Raw genomic sequence first — 24,337 nt, 5'->3', positions numbered from 1 at the left:
GGACAGCTGGGGAAACTATTGCTACCAATTTAAGCATCTTCTCTATAAGGTTTGCCCTTAGAGGGTTACCTGGAACACTGAGAAATTAAGTGATTTTCCTGGAGTCTCAGAGTCAATATGTGTCAGAGATCAGATTTGGACATAGATACCCCTTGCTTCAAGAAGGAGGGGGTGGGCCTGGAGACTTTGCTCACTGCCTCCTAATAGGGCTAGGGTGTCATCATATGGCCTAGAGTAGTGGGAGCTGGATCAGGGAAGGGAAAGGGCTGTATTGTTACAATGGAGAGCCTGCACCCACTGAGTCCATTTAGTTCTGGACAGGGCAGAGCAGTCTGGTATTGTGCTAGGTGCTGAGAAACAAAGCTGAATATGATTTGGTGCCTACTCTTAAGAGTTTAATAAGGAAGATAACATGTTCACAAAAACTGAAATATGACATATACAATCAAACTCAACTATGTCAAATGCAGTATTTATTTCATTTTCACAAGAAATATGTTTTTTTTTATTTTAAACCCTTAACTTCTGTGTATTGACTTATAGGTGGAAGAGTGGTAAGGGTAGGCAATGGGGGTCAAGTGACTTGCCCAGGGTCACACAGCTGGGAAGTGTCTGAGGCCGGATTTGAACCTAGGACCTCCAGTCTCTAGGCCTGGCTCTCAATCCACTGAGCTACCCAGCTGCCCCGAAATATGTTTTTAAGGATGCAAAACCAAAGGTTTACCAGTATTTTTCCTGTTACTGTTCTTAAAATAGAAAAAAATTTCAACCCTACAAATTATACCCAGAGCATTTAACATGGTATATTTTTTATCAAGGGGATAATAAACTGAAATCCTCCAATGGGATAAGGGCCTCTGTAAAGGCAAATAGATTAGCTGTCCTTTCTTAATATGGGAACAAAAAAACAACTGGAAGCTGATAAACAGGGGCAATAAGAGACACTGGAAAGCAAGGACATATTTCACTGAGTACAGTTCATAAAGCTGAGGTAAAATTCTGTAATATAATCACAATTACTCTTGGAAAGAATTTGAAACGAAGAAAACTTAAAAGAAACAGTGCAGAGAACCTTTATGGCATAGTTTAGGATATAATGGAAAGACATCTATAATATGAGTGGACTTAACCTTAAAAGCTAATCTAATCTAGATGTGGCAACCTCTTTTGCATTATACAGGTTAAATTTCATTATAACTCTAAAAGACTACTCTAATTCTTTTGTTGTTCACTTGAATTTTGCAACACTGGAAATCTGCTCCTTTATGCTCTTCTACTAAATCAGACAATGTTAAGTCTTGACCTCTACAAAGATAAAATGGTAGAATCCCTATTATCCAGAGCTCAGGAGGCCATGATGAATTAGGATGCAATGGTTTGACCTATATAAACGGCCCCAACATAGTGGTAAACAAAAGGATCACAACCTTAATGATTCTCTGTAAATGTAGATATACGCTTTTTATGGCAGTCAGTTGATTGGCTAGGCTTCAAATTAGTTCTAAACTTCAGTTAACACAGCTGGAGCCAAACTGGCACTGACAGCTGGTGCAGATTCATTTAAATGCTCTTCACGAGTCCATTCAGTTACTGTGGGATGCTGAAGATGTCTTCTTTTCAACACAGATCTGCCTATTACAGATGTTAATATCAGTTACATTTCAACTGCTGTTGGGGGAAATGCATCATGGTATCTTAGAAGGGATAGAATGGGGAAGAAGAGTGAAGAGTAGGGGAGAGAAAATAAACAAATATGTATATAAATGGTTAACAGGGTAAGAGTGTGTGGTTATATCAAAGCATCCACACCTTAAATGCAAGACGAAGCCATGAGATGAGTAGCTGAACATCTTCACAACTGCTCTGCTTAAAATGTCTATTATTGAATATTCTTTTTTATGTATTTGTTTCATTGGCCTTTAAGCTTTTACTCTAGCTCATTACTCCTAAAATTTCTACCAATATCATCTCTTGAGTTTACCTATTAAAACCACAGTCCTTTAGGAAGAAAGACTCAACAAGAGTAATTTCTAATTTTTTTCAGTTGCCAGAGACATCACCTTCAAATTTCCTAATGACCCTAGCAATCATCCATTCAATCCCTCCCCAAAAAGCCAACCCTTAGTAAAAAAGGAACTACTGAATTCTTTAACTTTAACTTTAATTATCCCAGGATCCTAACAAAAGAATTCTATCATAGGTAGGAAACAAAGACTCTCTTCCTATCTCATCAAGAATACAACATTTCTTTCTTCTGGGATTTCAGGGGAAGGTTTCCAATTGTTCAGACTCTCTTCTGGATATTCATTAATAGGAGCTACTCATCAGACATTGACAAGTTACTAGAAACCTGGCAGAAGAGTACTTCTTCAAGAAAAAAAAAAGATAGTCAATCTCATCATATAGGCAAAATCAGTTTGGGGCTCATTTCTGAAACACTACGAATCCTCAAGGATTAACAGTTAGCCTAAGCATCTTGCTGAAGAAGAGTATATAGAGCAAAATTTATGCCATGTAAAAGGAAGGTAAAAACATATGCCATGAGAATGATGATATCTTTGATGTAAAATTCTGAATGCACATAACTACTTGTTTTAGTGTTTTGCCCAAAAGCATTTTGTCAATTCTGCTTACATGCCAGTGTTTTGATGGCATGAATACTTAAAAAATGCCCAATAACTAAACAAAACAGAAAATATTCCCCTTTAGACATAGAGTGCTACTGCCACCCAGTGGTATTTTCCCTTCCACTATGCTCACAAGTAAAGATGAGTTAAGTCAAATGTTTTCTTCCAACATAGCTCCTTCCATTAGTTTATCTACCCATCTAAACAATTACAAATGGATTTTTAAAAAATTTGAATCATAAAAATTTTCAGGGAAGAATAATATATCTACCTTTGGATATGCTACTTTGGAATATAATATTAGAAACAAATTGATGAACCAAATACATAATTTAAACCATCCAATAATCCTGCTAATTAAAAAAATTATCTGTAGTAACAATGAATTAGAAATGGAGGAAAAGAACATAATGAATTACAAATATTGGTGACTAATCCCTACCTATATAAATATATACATCCCCATTTCATAACCCTATGAAGAACTCTTTGATCCTAGTTCAGATAAGAACATATTTGGGTCATACAACTAATAAAAACAGATTAAGAAAAGCTTAATTTTTCCACCTCACTGACTTACAAGTTTTCCTGGCTAAAATTAATCAATGTAATTATGTAATTCTCCTAACTACACCTCCCCCTCAAAATTCCCCCCTGTTTCCAAGAGCTGTCACGCACACAAGTTATACTAAGCAAGTCATAGCAAAAGTTTCACATGATTTTCTTGAGAATTCTTACGATGTCTTAATTTACATGGGAGGCTAGAGCATAAGGCAGAGAGAAATTGTTAGAGATGAATAGCTTGTTCACTTCTCATCCAATAAATTAATCTTACTCAAATTTTTCAAAAGCTATGGCTAGACTTTTAAGCTAACAATCTATAGGAAGCAATAAAAAATTCATGACAGTCATCACCAGATTCTTGATGCCAAGACTGAATAAATTTTCCAAGAGTTTATGAAAACTAGAGCTATCATTTGGGCTTTGAAGTAGGGAGGAGATAAATGCTATCACTATGGCAGAATGCCTTTCTTGAAATAGAAAAACAAAAGTAACTAAAACCTGCACATTTGACATTACAATGTTAGCATTTACAACAAAAGCCAAATCTTACTGACTTATGAGTGAAATGCTCCACATGGTCCATACTTCTAGCTAAACTTTTACAAAGTACAAATTCTTCATTTGGTGTACTGAAAAGGATTGCATTTCCTTTCATGTCTGCCCACCAGACAGTCAATCGCAAGGGTCAGGGTGGAAGACAATTGTCTTGGCTTTAAAGTAATAATAAGTTATGTTTCTAGGAAAAGATCAGTTCCCCTACCTTTCTGCAACGAGGATTGGGACAACTGAACCACTTCACTTCATTGTCCAAAAGAGCTGGGAAGTTACAGAAGGGACACCTGAAGTCCAAAAGATCATAATGAATATATGCTCACAATTTATATATAGTTCATAATACAGACTGAGTTTCATTTAGCTTCATTATGCCCATAAATTTGAGGGCTGAACAGGATGACTATTGACGTGTGCATAGTTCACATACCCTAGTTCACCTGTTACCCTTTGTTTCTTAGGTCAGTCCAGTCTGATCCAATTAGCAATTAAGCTTCCCAGCACTGTGCCAAGGGCAGGAGATATAAAGACAAAACAAAAAAGTCCCTAACCTCCAAGGGCTTAAATATTATTTGGAGAATTTAACAAATAAATAGGCTATCTATCATATGACAGTAACTATATAGATACACAAAACAAACTACATATGTGGTACATGTGTATATGTATATGTATATACGTGTGTGTGTGTGTGTGTGTGGAGAGAGTGGAGGAGGGAAGGAAAAAGGGGGAGTGTATGCTTGTATATATGAGATCACTGGAGGGATAGAGCTTAAGCATGAACTAATGGAATCAAGGAAAGCATTCTAAAGAAGAGGAAAAATTAAGCTGAACCTTGAATGAAGAGGCAGAGGAGTGGAGGGCATTACTCCAAGCTTAGGGTCCTAGCCTGGCCAAAGCCTGGAAAGTCAGGCATGGGGAAGCTCCTGATGCCTTGGCTCCCCAGCTATGAGACAGTGAAATGTTGGGGAAGCAAAATAAAAAGTCAATAAAAAGCATCCTCAAACAAAAATTGTGTCTTTCTTTTCAAATATATTTTATCTTTTTTGTTTCATGAAGGCTAAGGCAAAGGTAAAAGAACCTGAAAATAGGTACTTCCTTCTGTCTAAAAATGGCCAGGTATCAGGATGGCAAAGGAATGGCCCCAGGTCTAGATCAAACCCAGGGGATTGTGTGAACTCACCTGACCAGTTCATCTGCACAGGCTGCAGCTACTTCTTCTTCAGCTTTTCGCTCATAATACTTCCGTAGGATGGTTTCTGGCAACACCTTCTCCAGTTCACTGGTTGGGAATGAACATGTGCAGCTGGCTTCCATACAGCTGAGCTCTGACTATAATGGTAATGTAAGGAAAAATAGGGAAATGGTTTTATTAAAAATGACAATGGAGGCAATGAAGAGAGAATTAATGAAATTCATAGACATTTCTAAAACACATTCATTTGGTGTTTCAATCTCCTCCTCCCCCTAAATCTTATCAAAATTTTATTTCATTTCTTCTTTTTGTTTCTCCCATCTGGCCCCTAGAAAAGGTATATTTTTTAAAAAGAGTAAAAGAGCCAAACATGAAGCAGTAGAAAAGAGGGAGACACAAAAGGTCTAAATAACCCACAGCACTGATAATGAGCCCTTGTACAAAAAAAACTTGGACTCAAAAGTAACTAAGTATCTCTGTTAATTTGCTCTGATTCTTAAAACAGTACTTTATAACTATATAAAGAACTGCAACAAAAAACCCAATATCCTTTCCCATATTATGCTCAAGCACATGAATATGAGTTTGTGTAAAAAATGAGACACTATACAAAGCTGTCACGCATCATAATCCAACCAAAAATATTTGGAAAACACCTACAGAATAAACATCAACGTATTTGGCACTTTCAGGTACATGAGTAGAAAATATAAACAGTTTATAAAGTTTTTGGGAGCTCTGTTCTAGGTGCCAACTAGGCATCTGTCCTTTATAAAAAAAGATGGAAGTGGGCAGTGAGTTTTAGAGGACTGGTCCTTACAGAAGGATCCTGTTTATTGAAAATGTATTTTCACTTTCTCTCAGGACCAAGAGCCCTGCAGACAAGGTCAGGGGCAAGTTTAGGAGCACCACTGTTTACTATCACTTAAAAAAATGCCACTTTGTCCCAATAAAGACATGGGTACAAGGCATTGAATCACTGTGTCCTGACTTGCTGGTCACTTAGACTCAAATTATCCTTTGGTTCTGAATGTATTTTAGCATGTCTTACCTTTCCTGAGCCAAAGACTGCCTCTTGGGCATATTTGATTAGGCACTCCTTGCAGAATAAGTGACCATCGACACACTGAGTCAGCTCCTCAAATGCAAATTCTCCATAGCAGCAGCGGCACTCTATCATCTGACCATCCTGCAATCCACAAGCAGAAATTAAATAACCTATTTCCTGACCTTAAGCAAAGATAGCCATATTTCACATCAATATCCAATGCAAATGCCTTACTGAATGTCAACTAAAAAGTCAGAAAACAAAAGCTATTAAGTCTCAAATCTACTGAGATAGTCTAACCATTCTCAGTTTATCTGACACTTATCAGTTACTTGAAGTAACATATTTATAGTATTTTCAATAATTCTTTGTATTTAAAATCAATTCAATAAACATTTCTTCAACACCTATTATGTATAAAGAACTGGGCAAGGTGCTGGGCATATAGCAAAAGAAAAAGTTTATATTTTGATGTAGGGAAAAAGAGATAGAGGATAAAGAGTAAGCATCAAAGGTTAGATTTAGGCTAGTCTTCCTGACTTCAAGTCCAACTTTTTCTACCCACTACATCATGAGGCTTAGATTCCAAGATCAAAAATGGTCTCCCAAATCACCTTTGGCTTATAACAGTAGAGCAGTTAGGAACCATATCACAGGTTTCTATGGGGAATTAAGTTTTTACTGGCAAAGCTGGAAAAGGAAACAGTTCAGCAGAGTTCTCTTCCATAACTACTCCAACAAGGACTAAGACTACCAGGTTGCACAGTAATCAAAAACCCACAGTGGGACATTTTTCTAAGCCAAGTTCATGGATTCAGCTGATAGACAAGTAACCAGGGCAGAGACAGTGACCAGGGGTAGGACTATCACTCAACCTACAACTCTGAATCATGATTTCAGCGCACAGCCCTGGACTGGGACCTGCAAATAAGTAACAAAGGCAAGGTTTGCAGATTTTTTGATCAGGTGTAAACCTATAATTTTTTTGCTCTGATTCTGAGAGCCTCCTAGCTAATGGGGGTGGGGTGGACTGGTGGTGGCCGGTGGCATGTACTGAAACTCCAACCAGGTGCAAGGACATGTAGCTATGTTGTCCAGATGCAAACCTGGGTGGGGAACCCACAAAACTCCTGCCTAAGATCAAACTAGTAAGGGCCTAATGAAAGTTTACAGATCCATCACTTCTTATCTCTTTGAAGACTAAAGAATATAGTAATCAATACTCAGAGAATGAAGCTTTAGAATGCCAAATAATATAGGTCAACAAGGCCTTAACATTTATTGCTAAAGTATGCAGATCCGAGCCTATAAACCTATAAAATCCCAATTTAAGGCACAAAAAAGAAAAGAATATTTAAACAAAAGAAGATACTGACAATAAAGAACTATCATAGAGATGGGGGAACAAACCTAGAAGAAAAGATCAACTCCCAAACATTTACAAGCAAAGCAAGGTCTCTGAGACACAAAGCTTAGGCACAAAGTCAACTAAAATTCCTAGAGGAAAATGAAGCTGGAGTTTAAAATGAAAAAGTTAATTTGTATTATTTAAAGAGACTGCTTCAGGGCATGATTAAAGTATAAGCATAAGCAAAGCAACAAAGGTGCTAGAAAGATTCTAATTTTCTTGCAAAAGGCCAGATATGGTAGTTAATGCTCTCCTACTACAATTTAATCCTGAAACTTGAGAGGCAAAGATGCAACAGAGAATAACAAAGAAAATGAATTTGCCCAAGAAAATTTATTTATTTATTTTTGAAATTTCCTTCAACAGTAGCCCCAAGCAGCTAATCAAATTACTTGCTTTCTTAGGTTCATTATAGTGCAGTTTATAATTACTCTAAGCCCTGGAAGACTAAGTCTCCCAGGGATCCCTGCTACAACTTCCCCCGACAACTCCCACTTCCTTTGTGGGAGGTGTCAGAGAAAGTATAAAAGAGAAAGTTTGGTGCCTTTTCTCTGTCTCTACCCTTGAGTCTCTCTGCTCTCTCAAGCCTGGAGGCTCTCAGATCCTGAGCTTTCTAGGTGCCTTTTTTCCTTTCTATCTACCTCCTAGTTTTTCCTAGGCCTTCCCTTTTCTAATTTAAATAAAACCTAGCTATTCTAAACCCTAAAAAAAAAAAAATTGTTACCATTCTCTCCTTGTATTGATGTATATACCCTTTATTGTAATTGTTAACTTATTTATGTTTGTTATGAGCCATTGGGGAGACTGGTCTCCCAAAGGATCACGGGGGATGTGACATTTGGAATTGTTGTGAGCCCTGGAAGACTACAACCCCCAGGGCTCTCTGCTACAACTTCCCCTGACACCTCCCACTTCCTTTGTGGGAAGTTGCTCTCTGATCTTTTATTTGAGCCCTAAAGGGCTCTGGTCAATTTCCCCCTGCTGGGGCTGGGGACCCTACCTTCCTTTCCCTTCCTCTATCTTCCCTTTACCCCCTCACATTATCCTTCTTCCAACATTGATTTGAATTTGGAACTAATCAAGAATTAATAAACAATTTATGAGTCTGGTCTATAGTTTAGACCAGAAGTGTGAAACTAATGGAAAGGGATCCCTGCCAATACATACTGACTTAGAAAATGATGTAATAACATTATCTATGTTGTATTGCATTTTTGCTTTTGTTCAACACTTCTACATTTTAATCTGGTTGGGAAATCTGGCTTAGTCTATCAATTTGGTAGAGCTGAACATATTAAAATGAAAAAATATGAATACTCTGTTGAAATAATATGATCGTGAAATTGCCAGGAAAATCTGATAGAGGTTAATAATAAACCTAATAAATAAACAAGCATATTAAGAGATAAACGAATTAATTAAAAAGATGATGCTTCAGGCAATTACCTTTTGATACTGTTCTTCATTCATTTGTAGGGCAAGCAAAAAGTCAGCATGCTAGGAAGAAAAAAGAATAGAGTATAACAAATACAACCCACAAAAGAATTCAACGAGCTGTCGTTGACTTCAATTAAATATTAGCTAAACCTCTTTTTAACTCCTCCCTTCCCCCTAAAAAAACTTACCATTAGGGCAGGTAGGTGGCTTAATGGAAACAAACCCTTACATTCTGTCTTAGAATCAGTTCCAAGTAAAGGTGATACAGTTGGGATTAAGTAACTTGCCCAGAAAAGTGTCTGAGACTAGATTTGAGGTCAACCTGGCTCTCAATCCATTGAGCCACCTGGCTGCCCCTAGAACTACTTAAAAAAAAACCAAACTTATTCCTGTAGTTCTTTTTTAAAAATTACTTAGTAAATAAATAAATAAAAATAAAAATTACTTAGTAGTTTAGCCAGAGATCAACCTAGAATTAAGTCCAAGGAATCACTAAAGAAATAGTGAAAACTTATAAAGTATAAAGAGCTCTGATGTTAAAGTCAGGGGACTTGAGTTCAAATCGATTTTACTATTTAATTATATGATCTTGGGTAAGTCACTTTACCTTTACTATATCCCAGTTTCCTTATCTGGAAAATGAGGGTTGAACTAAATTATTTCTGGAGTCGTTTTTAGCTCTAAATAGGTAATGATCTATCTAGTAAAAGTGTAATTGTTCAAGAATAAATGGAATCTTTTAATGATGGTTAGAAGAGCTAGTTTGGATCCTGATGCTGATAAAAAGGAGATAAACTGGGGCAGCTGGGTAGCTCAGTGGAGTGAGAGTCAGGCCTAGAGACAGGAGGTCCTAGGTTCAAACCCGGCCTCAGCCACTTCCCAGCTGTGTGACCCTGGGCAAGTCACTTGACCCCCATTGCCCACCCTTACCAATCTTCCATCTATAAGACAATACACCGAAGTACAAGGGTTTAAAAAAAAAAAAAAAGGAGATAAACTGAGAGATTTCAATTAAGTTTTTTTCTCCCCCTACCCCTCCAAATCAAGTAAAAATAGACAAGTTTGGCAAAATTTCTTTAGCTAAAAATTAAGAAAAAATAATTTATATTTAGAACTTCTCATTAGAAAATTTAAAGACTCCAATTCAAAAAACAATGTTATATTTACTTTCTGCCTTGTTACAGAATGAAATAAAGATGAAGGTATACAAGAATAGTCAAACTAGAGGAATAAATGGTCAGGAACATATTTAAGATAGCCCGGTCCAAGATAAAAGTCAGATTTAGTGATTATAGCATTTCTGACAATATATAGAAATCATCTTTCTCAATAGTTGGCAACAATGGGCATAGTATTAGATAGAGAAAATGTTTTTCTCTATAAACATTCAGTTTTCTGACCTACCTATACCACAGTGCTACGAAGATAATCATATCCTTGATCTTTTCATCATTTAGAAAATGTTTCACTCCCATGTTTATGATTTCAAAATTTTTAACTTGATTATAATCGTGTGTGTGTGTGTGTGTGTGTGTGTGTGTGTGTGTGTGTGTGTGTGTGTGTGTGTGTGTGTGTGTGTTAGGGTAGTTAAGTGACTTGCCCAGGGTCATTCAGATAGTGTCTGAGGCTGGATGTGAACTCAGATCTTCCTGATTCAGGCCCAGTGCTCTATTCATTGCACCACCTAGCTGCCCCAGTTCCTATGTGTTCTGAACTTCAACCTCATTTTTCATCTTCACTGGGACCTCTAATCCCTCCCCCAATATTTCCCTGGCATACCACTTTTGCATTGATTATAGTCTCCATTCCTCTTACTTGCTACATTATACTCTACTCTTAAATTTTTTGTCCCCTTTTCCTATTGCCAAATTTCAACTCCTGACTACTCCCTCTTACCATTTGCCTCTTTCATGGAGAAAGCCCAACCATGTTGATTATATCTACTACAACTTTATATTACTACTATCAGCTGGGCACTCAGCAGCAAGGTATTCCTTTTAGTCCTCTCTAATTATTTCCCTACCAGTGATGGGAAAACTTTTTGAAGAGGGGGCCAAAGGAAAGGAAATACTCATCTGTCAGTCTGTTTCTAAGGCAACTCTTTGGAAGTTTCATAGTACTGTATCCTACTTATTGTATTCATCAGATTAGGAATAATGTCGCAGGGCCAGATAGAATATTTCAGGGGGCCGCATCTGGCATGTAGTTTGCCCATCACTAGTGTAGCCTAATCTCTAAAGCACCTGTTCCAAATCTTCCCATGTTTCCTCAAGCCTCTCATGCCATTCTCTTCCCCAACTCTCTTGGTTGAGGACCTTACCTAACAACTCATTGAAGAAATGATGACACTTTTTCCAGAGCTCCCTTTTCCTTCATATCAGTCAGATGTCTTCCCCTCCTCTCTCATCCACTTCAGTTGGTCCTTCTCCTTTCCAATTCCAATTCCTCCCCTAAGTACCCTTTACTCCATCTCTTCTAGCAGCTTACCTCCACCATCACCTCCATTCTCTCGTCTTCCATTTTCCATATATATTAGTCCTTCCCTGTTACCCATAAACATGCTCTTGTTTTCTTCATCCTCAAAAACCCCTCATTTGATCTCATGATCCCCACATATCTCTCCTTCCCTTTCCCAAGTGGCTCAATGGATTGAGAGCCAAAACTATTGAAAAAAGTCACCTATATTCACTACCTGTACTTTCTTCTCTCAATCTCTTCTGAACCTGATGAATTCTGGCTTCCATCCTCATCATTCAACAGAAAGTGTTTTCTCTAAGTTACTAATGATATATATACATATATATACATATATATGTATATATATCAAAAACCCTTACCTTCCATCTTGGAATCAATATTGTATATTGTGTTCTATAAGGATGATAGTAGAAAATAAGTATTATTTTATTAGTTTAGAGATAAGTAGAGAAGCTGGCTTGAGGAAGAATTGGAGTTTCATATAGAGCTGAGAGTGTTAATTTCAACTGGGTGTGGCATTCCAGGAATGGGTTTCGGGCAGTTGACAGAGCCACACGCAGCTGCTTTCTCTCTCAGGGCTGGAGAAGGTAATATCTTTGCCTCTCTCTATCTCGGTCTGAGAGAAAGACCGGAAGGAGTGGAATGTTTTCTGTTCCAACTTGGGAAACACTATTCATTTATCTGTTACTGTTTATAGATCAGTTAAACTGTGAAAAGACCAGACAAAACCTGGTCTTTGGTTTGGATTCTGAGTCTGTTAAGGCTCAGAGTCCTAACTTGATTCTTGTGGAGACTCAACCAGCTAGTCTTGGTTATCTTTATAACTTAAAGGCAAAGTTAAGAGAGTGGTTAGGTTTATTTAAAATAGTATAAATTTGGTTAGTTAGATCAGGGAGGATTAGCGTAGCCTGTGAGCCACAGGAGAAGCGGTTCCTTATGGGACCTGGGAGTTTCTTTGGGTGGAATTAGAAATCCCTTTCCCCTTAAATATATTTAAATAAATAGTTTATTTTTCATAAACAAGAATCTCTTTAGTGTTCCTTGTGCCTTGCATTGCTCGCCTATTATTATTTTTACAGTTCCAAGGCAGAAGAGTGGTAAAGGCTAGTAGCAAGTAACTTTTCCAGGGTCACACAGAGAGGAAGTGTCTGAGGCCAGAAATGAACCCAAGACCTCCCATCTTTAGGTGTGACTCTATCCACTGGCTACTTAGCTGTCCTCTCCTATTATTTCTAAGTTCAATCCAAATTCCTCTTTTAGTTGTTAAGCCATTCATAATCTAGCTAACCTATCTTTCCAACTTTAATGGACATTCTGAATGCTTTTGTATTCTATGGTTCAGCCAAACTGGTCTTATCTTTGTCCCTCACATACTTGCCTTTTCATAGTTACTGCTTAAGTCTATTTATGTACTCTCTCATAACCTTGGACCTACTATACCTTCTCTTATGCACCAACTTCTACATGAAGTCTTTCTTAACCACCATCCTCTCCACTACTACTGTCTTCCCTCTCAAAAAGCCTTTTGAAAAGGGATTATTTAATTTCTTCTATTTGTAGCTCCAGAACCTAACAGAGAACCTGGCACTTTGATGGCATTTAATAAATGCTCAATTGACTAATTTATGGAGAAAAGAGAAAAGTAATGATACAGAGAATGACTTGAACAGAGAAGGCAAGCTGGCTCCCAACTTCTCAATAAGGTGGAGCACAAGGTGGAATAACCAGTTAGATTAAGGAGGTACTATATTGTTATGTGGATGAGAGCTGTTAATGCACAAAATAAAAATTAAAAAATCTGAAGGAAGTCACCACTCTCTCTGTAAACCCCCAGAAAATATACTGGTGTCTGGGGAGATAAAGAGGAAAGTCTCAGTATCTAGCACAGAACACTGACTGATACAACAGTGATTAGGTTTTAAGAGACAAAAAATTCAATGGAACTTCCCTAAATAGAAAATCAAGGTAATTGAACTGAGATCATTGATAAAGTTTCAAGTTTTATTTTTCATCCTTTTGTAATACTTCAGTGTATTCAATATGTGTAATAATGGAAGCATTAAAAAAAAAAAGAAATTTTACAATTTCTTTAGAAGATATTAACAGCTTCCTCATAAATCTTAAAACCAATATCATAAGACACCTTTCTATGAGGACTAAATCATAAAACTGCTGAAATTTAAAGCTGAAAGGCACCTAAGAGATAATTGAGTCTAATCTCCTCACTCTACCAATGAGAAGACTAGGTCTACAGATGTGAAGTGAATTTTCTAATGGTTGCTAGTGACAAACTCTCAGGTTTGTCTGACTTCCAATCCAGTGTTCTAAATCCTATACCACCACAGAGTGATTACAAACTGGGACCTTAAGGACAAAATTGGCTGAGGAAATGGAACAGTAGTGGAATTTGGGAAATGTCATAGAACTCCTAGTAAATAAAGCTTATTCTCACTTTCATATGCTAAGAACTTATAATCAGTTATCATGAGTGAAAAAGGAGAAAAAAATAGAAATAATCCTGGATAGTCTTCTCAGCTGTGTGCTGAAAATAAAAATCTAACAGAAGAGCCAACTTTTTTATTACCCTTACAGTTGATGGGAATGTTAATTCCTTTGGATTCACACAAAAAAGAATATTCTTTGAGCTGAAGGCTAAGGGAATATAAAGACTAAAACTGAAGGCATATTTTTAAAAGGAGAGAGAGGATCCCTCCCTGACAAATAATCATCTCCATAATCCAAAATATTAACAGGTGATAATCTAATCACTCTGCTAATTTCCTTACTCTTCCTTTTTCCTGACTTACTTCTCTAAGGGGGGAATGACAGAATCACAGAATTAGAACAAATATCAGAGATGGTTTAGTTCAAGCTTTTACTTTACTAAGAAACTGAGGCAAAGGCAAAGACTTGTTATAAGAGAACTTATCAGTTGAAAAGTCTCATTTACAAGCTAGGTTTCTATTCCCTCTGCATGTTACCCCCACCCTCCACCCCCATTCTAGTACATTTTTTATAACTAGCACCTACTACCTACTGTGTGATAAAACACATCAATGCAACTCTTTCCATAGCCGAAGCATTGAAATATACTCTCCATTCTTGCATCTTCACCCATCCCCTCCCAGCCTCAAGATCTTACCTCAGCCATCTCCTTGACTTTCCTTTCATAGAATTCTTGCTCTTTTCTTACAGGTGGAAGAAGTGAATGCCTCTCATAGGACCTCCAGTGTCTACGTTTATTTTCCAGAAAGAACATCCGCTTTTCTATTTTTACATCACCTAAAGAATATAAGACAACGAAGGCTTCAGCAAAAGATCTTGAGTCTTGGTATTCAACTTCCTCTACAATCTGACCTCTCTCACTCCTTATGCTTCCAGTCAGATATCCCATTACTTCCCGCTAGATACAACATTTGTTCCAGTCAAACTTGAGAACATGCTGTTTCCAAACCCATTTTACACTATTGTACCTACTTTCAAATATAACCTCTTCTGTGAAACCTTCTACCAAAACCAAATATGAATCATCATAGGGTATTTTCTTTGAAACTTTCTTATAGTATTTATAATAGTTGCTTTGTATTATAATTGTATACATTCCTTCTCTTTCTGATTACCAGAATCTTAAAGGGAGCTGTACTAATCTTTGTTTCTCTCATAGGGCCTGGGGCATTATACTACATGATTAATACATTTTTTTTAAACCCTTACTTTCCATCTTGGAGTCAATACTGTATATTGGCTCCAAAGCAGAAGAGTGGTAAGGGTAGGCAATGGGGGTCAAGTGTCTTGCCCAGGGTCACACAGCTGGGAAGTGTCTGAGGCCAGATTTGAACCTAGGACCTCCAGTCTCTAGGCCTGGCTCTCAATCCACTGAGCTACCCAGCTGCCCCCGATTAATACATTTTTAAGTAAATGAAAGGGCTTTCCTGTGCTAAATGAAAGTTTCTTCCCAAAGAAAAATCTCCTGTTCTCTTTTAGTATGGACAAAGGAACTTGGTATATAAATTTTCAAACCCATGCTATAAATTAGTGACCAAAATGTCTGGGCTCAGAGAAATGGGATGTATGAAAGGCATACTCATAAACCAGGAAAGTAAAAGTAATTGACATAATTTTTAGAAACATTTTAGCAATTTCTGCCCCTATTTTTCTTTTTCTATTAGAGACTGTATAGAACTTTTGAAACAGAAAACAGTTAACCAACAATGTGAATGAAAAAAAATTCCATTTTAAAACTGGTCTATCTATACTAATTTATGTGATTTCAATTTTATGCTTTATATAATTCTGCTTTCCTTTTTCTATATGTGAATTTAACTACAGTATTTGTATAAATCCCAATGGAATTCCCAATGGAAATAATGGGCTAAAATCTGGCTCAATATAAGGCCTAAATTCCAATTAAATGCTTTAGAAGAAAACCTCATATGCCACTACAAAATAAACACATCCATAAAATGGAAAAGGATGATTACTTTCTTTCCTTAAATTAAGTGTGATAACAATCCCAAATATAAATGTTTATAAAATAAAAGATGTGAGAAAAAGGTAAAATAAATGTAATAACAGGAAATTCTTAAAAACTAATATTTATGCACATTTAAGCAGAAGTTTAAACCAAAATTTGGTAAGGAGAGAAGGATAAGCAGTTTTAAATTATTAATCCTTAATGTTGTAGAAAGTTAAACCCATTTTTTTCCTTAAAGATGGTCTTTCAAAAATATTCAAAGACATAACTAGTCTCAAAATATGTTACTAGCTACATACCCCAAGTGTCTTAATTAATATGCCAAATTTGCAGATGATACCAAATTGGGAGGGATAGCAAATATACGGAACAATATAATCTGGATTTAAAATTATCTGATAAGTGAGAATGTTGGGAAAAATAATTAAGTCGAAACTTAGCAAAAAATATAAATGTAAGTGGCTACACTTAACTTTAAAGAAAACAATTACAAAGTTATTGAATAGGGAAGACCAGGTTTGTAAATAGAGACCACAAGTTCACAGACTCTCCTGTCTGTGCCAAGTATGTACATCCCAATTTGGAAGAGATCTTGGAAATCAGCAAGTCTAGTTCATCCTAAACAAGAATCTCATCTCCTCTACCACAGCCTAACAAGTGGTCACCACAATCTGAATCTTTATTCCTTGAGGACTGGAGGTGAGAGATAGGAACATGATAGCAGTTTTTGAATATTTTAAGGACTGTCACATGAAATTTCTACAAAGCCTTATTCCATTGCATTATAATGATATGGAGTTGTCCAGGGGCTCTTGATAGGTATATTGGCAGAGCACAAATTCTGGTAGGTGCTACCAAATCAAAAAGGACAAGAGACTATATACATTTGTCATCCGAGGACCAGCCCAACTAAGTTTGGAAAGGTTCATCAAGGTAGGCTGCTAAGCAATGATTTTTTAAAATTCTACTGGGACAACTCCTATAGACTACTATGACATGATTATTTTTGCTCTGCAGTGGTGAGGGAGTACTCAAATCAATGGGTACCTTTAAAGTGCTGAAAGCATGTGAAAGAAGGCTTAAATTTATTCTGTGTTGCTCCAGAAGGCAGAATTTGGCAGGCCAAGGGAATGTCAAAAGGAAGCAGATTTTAAAGACCTCTCTAAAAATTCAAACTGTACAATCATGGTATGAACTGCCTCAGAAAGAAGTGAGGTATCAGCCAGAGAGAAGAATCAAGCAGTCTAGATAACCACCTGTCAGAGGTATCAGAGATGGGGCTCTTGAACTGAGAGGGAGGTGATCTCAAAGGTCTCTTCCAACTCTAGGATTCTATATCCTTATAAAGTGTTCTTAACTCTTTAAAGGAATTATTCTTTAATGTATACTTGAAAATCATACAAGTCTAGATAATAACAAAGGATAAACAATAAAAGAGAGAAGGCCCAACAGGAGAAAATGTGTCTAAATATAACAGTGGATGAAAAGGTGATAAAGTTTCCCCCCACCTAGAAAAACATGCAACTCAAGTGATGTTTCCTATGAATTTCATCATTTTACATCTTTTAGATAACCTGAACACATATAGCACAGAATTTCATATAGCATAAAATTTCCTTAGTATTTTGTCCACAAGTATAAAAGTCCTTAATGCAAACAATCAAGGAGACATGGAAAAGGCATGTATTTTGTATGTACAGTAGGATGTTTAAACTAAAAAATTACAAAAGGTAGATTCTCTCAAGTTTTCAAGTGATTCTTTAGCAATGATATCATGTCCACCTAAATTTTTTGCCTGCTGTACTAGGAGCTCATGACAGACCTTAGAGGCCAGTTTTTTTCTGGACTGAGTTGAATCAAATAATATCTGTTCATATGTCATGTTTCTACCCCACAAAAGTTCATTTTCTTGTCACTGCAATCTTCAGGTTAGAAAAATAGGCAACATTTGAAATCTGTTTCCTCAAACTTTGATGTTCCCTCAAAACAGCTATTCTCTAAAACAGTATTTGTCCTTGAAACTAGTTGATGAACAAAAGCCAGGGCTCTTATTCAGGTATATTTGCTAAAACACCCCACAAAATAGCTACATTTACTGACTGCTGTGGGTAAATGGATAAGTTCAGCTGAATGGTTTCATACAAGGTAGGAACACTCACACACAGTTTTCCATTTACCTTGTTCAAATTTGAAATCTATGTAAGAATACTGATTCATTTCTTTCCTCTTTTTTCTCTTTCCACTGGCTTCTGGTGATAGCTCCTGCCATTTTTTAATGGCATCAGAAAAGGCCTAAAATTAAAAAATGGAAAAGGTTACTAAACTTAGGCAACTTTCAAAATTATTCAAAGCAATTGGCCTGGGGAAATGGGGAAAGGGCAGGATGAATATGGAAAAATTTTTAATTCACATAATCCAGAACCCTCATTTTGACCAAATCTCTTACTAGGGCTACTAAACAGCCACAAAATAAACATTACAGTATCATCTGTCAGCTTCCCAAGCATCCTAAAATGCTAACAAAGCAAAGACCTAACCCAAATGAAATATTAGCTATCTGAGGGGAGAAGGGGAAGTAGAAGAAGCAGGGAATATTTTGAAAATTAAAAAACAATTCAACCATTCACTCCCCTATTACTCAAGAACTGAGAGAAAGGTACCATTATAAGGAACTCAGTGAGATATAACTTGCAATTTAGAGAGGAATACTGCTATAATAAAATTGCCAAAAATTAAATCCTCACGTTGTTAGAGCTAGAAAAGACAGGCATCCAATCTTTCTGTAATGAATCAGAAAGCAAAAATGAGGCATTTTAAATGAAGATATAACACACATATAGGAAATTTCTGGACCAACTCTTTAGCCTTAAGCAATAATGGGTGATAGTTTTGTCTTGGTTATTCTCCCTCTTGCTTTATAAACAACCACTTTCCTCCAACCCAGCATTCCCCCATTCCCAACACAAACCCCCTTGATGCCTATGAGAAAAGGAATGGTACAGTGGAAAAAGTCAGACTAAGAGGACCTGGATGGGGCAGCCAGATAGCTCAGAGGATATAGAGTCAGACCTGGGAAACAGGGGGAACTTGACCTTAGACACCTCTTAAGACATCCTGGGCAAGTCACTTAACCCCAATTGAGGATCTAGAGGAATTCAAATAGTGGCTTTGCTATTTACTAACTGTGTGACCTTATTAAAGTTCCAGTTAACTTATTTAGGCCTCAGTTTTCTCATTTGTATAATAAGAAGGTTGAAATAGATGGCCTCAAGCTCTCCTAAAAAAAGCTAAATTTATGATCCTATGATCAATATTCTTATTTTTATACTAAATGACAATTTCTCCCTGCTCTGGCAAATGCCTTAGCTAAAGATATAACTGTTTCAGGAGTTCTTGTCTTCTAAATAGACTCTCCTTCATCAGTTTAAAAGGCCCACCTAGATGGCATTCCACTTATTTATTGGACGGGGAGAGGTAGGAAAAGTCAATAGGACTTAAGATTTCTCCCAAATTTCACATTTTTTTAAACAGATGAGGAGCATGTAGATATAATAACACCTTAGAATTTAAGAAGTATTTTCACATACATAACTTCAGCTGATGAAATCTGGTCCCATGAATTGGCAGGGCAGGTATTCACATTTTAAGGAAAAAAAGTAAAAATTAGGTGACTTACTCAAGTAATCCCCTCATTCACTGGAAAATCTAGAATTAGAACCCAAGACTTCTGATTCTTAATCCACAGCTCTTGTCCTTTTACTACATAATGCTGCCATATAACTAAGACTAAATCCAAAAAGCTTATAGGACTTTAATTAATTTAAATAGTACCTGTTTTAGCTTCCCTTTTAAATATTGGGGGAAAAACGTTTTGGGTCAATTCCATAAGGAAAACTCCTGAAATCATTAGCAATTTAGCCCAAATTGCTACTCACTAGTCACAAAACTACACTAGTCACAACACTGAAGACAACAGATCCCCTCCTTTCCCATCGATTAACATATTATTACCTATTGTGATTGAAGCAGATTTCTTCCATATAACTATTAGAGAGCCTTAATTGTGAACTGAGGGTACCCTTCCCACCTCCAGCTTTTGCTGAGATAATTATACCAAGAATTCCCTGTGAATCGATTAAGGATATACCTGTGTTAGCATAAGATAATGTTAGGTTTCAATTATAACTTAGTTATTTCTAATTAGACATTTCTCCACCCTTTCTCCCATTTCAATGTCATCATTTAAAGTGAATGTTGAAACAACATTTCAAGAGAATTTTCCCTCATATGTCAAATGTTGTTCCTCAATCAAATATACACCAAACAGTCCTTAAAAAGGGACTCTATGTAGTTAAAACTCAGATGTTCACAGTAAACTGTGGGTCCCCTTCTCTTCTCCCTCTTTACTATTAAGCTTAGTGTTCTTACCAGCTCTCATTGATTTAGATACCATCTATATGATAATAACTCTCACATTTACCTATTCTGCCCTAAACTCTCTCTGCTGACCTCCAGGTTCACAACTGCAAATCCCTTTCAGACATCTCAGACTAGATGTTCAGTATGTCTCAATATGTTCAAAATAGAACTCATTATCTTTGCCCTTAACTACTCCTTCCCTTTACCAATTTCTCTTTACTGGAGAGGGCAACTTCATCCTCCCAGGCCCTAAGGCTTGCAAGCGAGGAGTCTTCTCTGACTCCTCACTCTTTCAACCCTAATATGCAATCTATTGCCAAGGTCTGTTGATTTCACTTTCACACCATCTCTTGAATATGCCCCTTTTTCTCCTCTGATACTGTCACTACCCTGTTTGCAAGCCTCATCTCCACAAACCTAGTTTTCCTGTCATAAGACTCTCCCAACTTCAATTCATCCTCCATTCAACCAACAAAGTGATTTTCCTAAAACACAGGTCACATGTAGACATACACTCATAATATACTCCATTGATTCCTGATCATCTTCAGGATCAAATACAAAATCCTATTTGGTATTCCAAGTCCTTCATAACCTACTCTACCTCACATTCCTACCTTTTCCAAGATACTTACAACTTACTCCCCAATATGTATTCTTCAATCCAATGACACTGGGCTCCTTGCTGTTCCATGTAAAAGATATTCTCTGGAATGCTTGGCTTTCCCTAGCTTCTTTCAAGCTTCAGCTAAAATTCTATCTTCTACAGTAAGCCTCTCTCAACCACTCTTAATTCTAGTGTCTTCTCTTTTAAATATTTCCTGTTTTTTCTAGATACATTTTATTTGTACATATTTATTTGTTCATTAGCCCCTCAATTAGACTGTGAATTCCTTGAAGGGGGAGGGACTCTTTTTTTGCCTCTTTCTATATCCCCAGAGCTTGGCACAGTACACATTGATAATGCTTAATAAATGTTTACTGACTTGGATTTTTAAGGCAAATGTGCCAATGGCCAAAGTTTCAATTTTCTTGTCTGATATGGAAAACTGGAAATACTGAGTATCTTAACGACAAATGTTTCAGACCATGTTTTGTGGACAAAAGAAGCCTAGAAGACAAATGTTTCAGACCATGTTTTGTGGACAAAAGAAGCCTAGAAGACCTGTTAGGTGGTTATCCTTTCATCCTACTGTCATTGTTAATTAGGCTCTTTAACCCTAAGGACTAAGAAACTTAGTAGCAGAGGGTGCCATTAAAACAAAAAGTAAGGTCTCATACATATCAAGATAATGAGAACAATATTTTGTACAATAAATAAGTAAAAATGGGAGAGGGGGGCTATTGACTAGAGAAGAGCTGAAAAAATTATGATATACGGGTGCTATGTATTATTGTGCTAGAGGAAATGACAAGAATAATTCAGAGAAAGTTAGGAAGGTTTTTATGTGCCAGTGCAAGAACCAAATCAAGAAAACAACATGTATAATAATAATAGCAGAGTAATAAAAGTACAATAAAATGAAGTTGAATGCTTTGGCCCAAAAGAGAACAGGAAATAGCAACTTTCCTCTTTCATTTGAAGGATGGTATGAGACCACAAGCTTGAAATTGTTACAAAGCATCAGAACAAATATTTTACTAAGTGACTTCTGTAATATAAGCTATACATGGAATACAATAGAAATAGAGAGCACATTCCTGCCTCAAAAGATCTTATACTTATAGCCTATTCAAAATCCTTGAGTTGTGTGTGTTTTGTTGTGGAGATGATGGTTGCATCTTTTTTGGACTTTCTTATGGAAAATATGGAGCTGGAGAGGTATGGAGTTGAAAAATAAATGCTGCTTACAAAAACGTAATGATATCTACGGAAAAAACTCTCATTCCTCAGCAAACAAATATCAGGTGATTTCATCTGACAGAAAAGTCCTGTTAGGGGGCAGCTGGGTAGCTCAGTGGATTGAGAGCCAGGCCTAGAAACAGAAGGTCCTAAGTTCAAATCTGGCCTCAGACACTTCCCAGCTGTGTAACTCTGGGCAAGTCACTTGACCCCCACTGCCTACCCTTACCACTCTTCTGCCCTGGAGCGAATACACAGTATTGACTCCAAGACAGAAGGTAAGTATTTTAAAAAAGAAAAGAAAAGAAAAAAAGAAAAAAGAAAAGTCCTGTTACAAGGTAAAGATCATTCACTCATGAGATCAGCTGTTGTAATGGTTTGAATTTTCTCAAGATGTTTTTCAACAACCACATCCACAAATGCTTCATTACAAATGTCAACTGCTAAAATAAGACTAGGCCCTTTGGGTCATTTCAAAGAAGGAAAAGATGGTTCTGCAGAATACATTTCAGGATAATTATTCATTCAGGAATAGGTTTTTAGTTTTTGTTTAAGGTAATGGAAAACATACTTTTAAAATACTATCATGTCTCTAGGGGCTGGCAGGCAGATACTTCCTAGCAGTGTGACCCTAAGCAAGTCACTTAACCCCAACTGCCTGGCCCTTACCTCTTTTCTGCCTTGGGACTGAAACTTAGTATCAATTCTAAGACAGAAGAGGTAAGAGTTTTAAAAAAATGTAATACCACCATGTCTCCCCAAACAAGACTACACATAACTCTACTCTTGTATGACTCTGATATTTCAAACCATTAGTGAAATCATGAAGACACCTCATTGAATCAAAGATCTGAACTGGAGTAGACCTCTGAGAGTATTTCATCTATATCCTTTATATCTTACAGATGAGGAAAATGAGGCCCATAAAAGTGAAGAATCTTGGTCAAGGTAATAACGGTCACTGCTGAGCTGAGACTAGAGCTTCTGGCTCAGAGACCTTTCTATTCACTAATGATTGCCATATCAACAGGACATCAAGGCCTTCTTAACTATGCAGTCACTGTGTGTAGTAACACAGGCTTTACTTAAATAGCTATATACCAATAGGAGAGGTGGTGTGTTTTTTTTTTTTCATGGTAAGCAAAGTACTTTGGGGGACTCTGAGAGGAAAAAACAATATGTAAAAAAAAATAACGTATTAGTTTGCTAGTAATTCTCAATCTTTTTCTGCTGTTCTGAAAGATGCTACTTTGTAAGGGTTTCCTGCACAAACACCCTCTCTACCTACCTCCAACCCCCACTTGTTTTTCCCCCCCTTTCTGTCCTATGGTGAAGTAATCTGAGAATTATGACACCACAGTGTGCCACTGAAAACATGATTACAAGGTCAAAGAGTGAGCTTCAACTTCACTAAATTATCAAGCAGAGAAGATTGAACCATGAGTAAGGAAAGCTGTCCTTTTGGAATAAATCTGATAGAAAGAGGGAATAGAGCACTTTATTCTTTGTATCTGTATTCCCTGTGCCTGGCACACAGGTGCTTAATAAATACATGTTGGTTGATTAAGACCGCTAAGATAAAAGGAAATGGATTTATCTGTATATAGTATTCTTGAAAGTTTTTTATTTCAAATTTCACGGTCTTAGTTTGCTTTTGCAGTTTATAAGTTGCTTCACTAAAAACACATAGCACTAGGAGTAATTAGGTAGCATAATGGATAGAGCACCAGCTCTGTGTCAGGAGAATCTGGGTTCAAACAGGACCTGTTGACACTTCTTAGCCTTGAGGAAGTCACTTAACCCTAACTGCATAGTCCTTGCTTCTTCTGCCTTGGAATTGATACTTAGTATAAATTCTAAGACAGAAGGTAAAGGTTTTTTGTTTGTCTGTTGTTTTTTTACAAAACAAACAAACAAACAAACAAAAAAAAAACAACCCACTTGACATTTAAGATAATTCCCAAAGACTAGAAATAACAAAAAAATTAAAAGGCTTAGAAACTATGTAGTTTGCAATGGAATCTTTAGAAATCTTACCCGACAAGACTGTACTCAAAAAATATGAGCTAAAAAAAATCTGCCATGTATATTGGCTGTTTAAAACTTGTGAATTTTGCCTGTCTTTACAGAGCTCTATGGATGGTCAGTGTATACTCCAAATTAGAATGTCATTTCTCAAATACTTAAATTAACACTGAAGGTTCTCTATTTCATAGCCACATCAGAGGCATGAAATTTTAGACTCAATTCAGATAAACTCAAGACTATAGCTAAAGATCCTAAGTCAAGGAA

The 24,337-nt window shown here is 36.7% G+C and overlaps 1 protein-coding gene across 1 annotated transcript in view; it reads right to left on the bottom strand.

Annotated features, from left to right (window-relative positions):
* RNF216 (ring finger protein 216) overlaps positions 1 to 24,337 on the bottom strand; it is a 125,199-nt gene that overhangs the window by 75,424 nt on the left and 25,438 nt on the right. The window contains exons 7-12 of the mRNA XM_044659929.1: positions 17,961 to 18,075; positions 14,452 to 14,591; positions 8,841 to 8,891; positions 5,990 to 6,127; positions 4,927 to 5,075; positions 3,952 to 4,030 (exon numbers count right to left, since the gene is read on the bottom strand). Coding sequence (XP_044515864.1) covers positions 3,952 to 4,030; positions 4,927 to 5,075; positions 5,990 to 6,127; positions 8,841 to 8,891; positions 14,452 to 14,591; positions 17,961 to 18,075 — 672 coding nt within the window. The remainder of the gene's footprint in view (positions 1 to 3,951; positions 4,031 to 4,926; positions 5,076 to 5,989; positions 6,128 to 8,840; positions 8,892 to 14,451; positions 14,592 to 17,960; positions 18,076 to 24,337) is intronic.

The sequence above is a fragment of the Gracilinanus agilis genome, chromosome 1, assembly GCF_016433145.1.
Source record: "Gracilinanus agilis isolate LMUSP501 chromosome 1, AgileGrace, whole genome shotgun sequence".
Classification (NCBI taxonomy): Eukaryota; Metazoa; Chordata; class Mammalia; order Didelphimorphia; family Didelphidae; genus Gracilinanus; species Gracilinanus agilis.
This window is presented reverse-complemented; position numbering and strand designations above follow the sequence as displayed.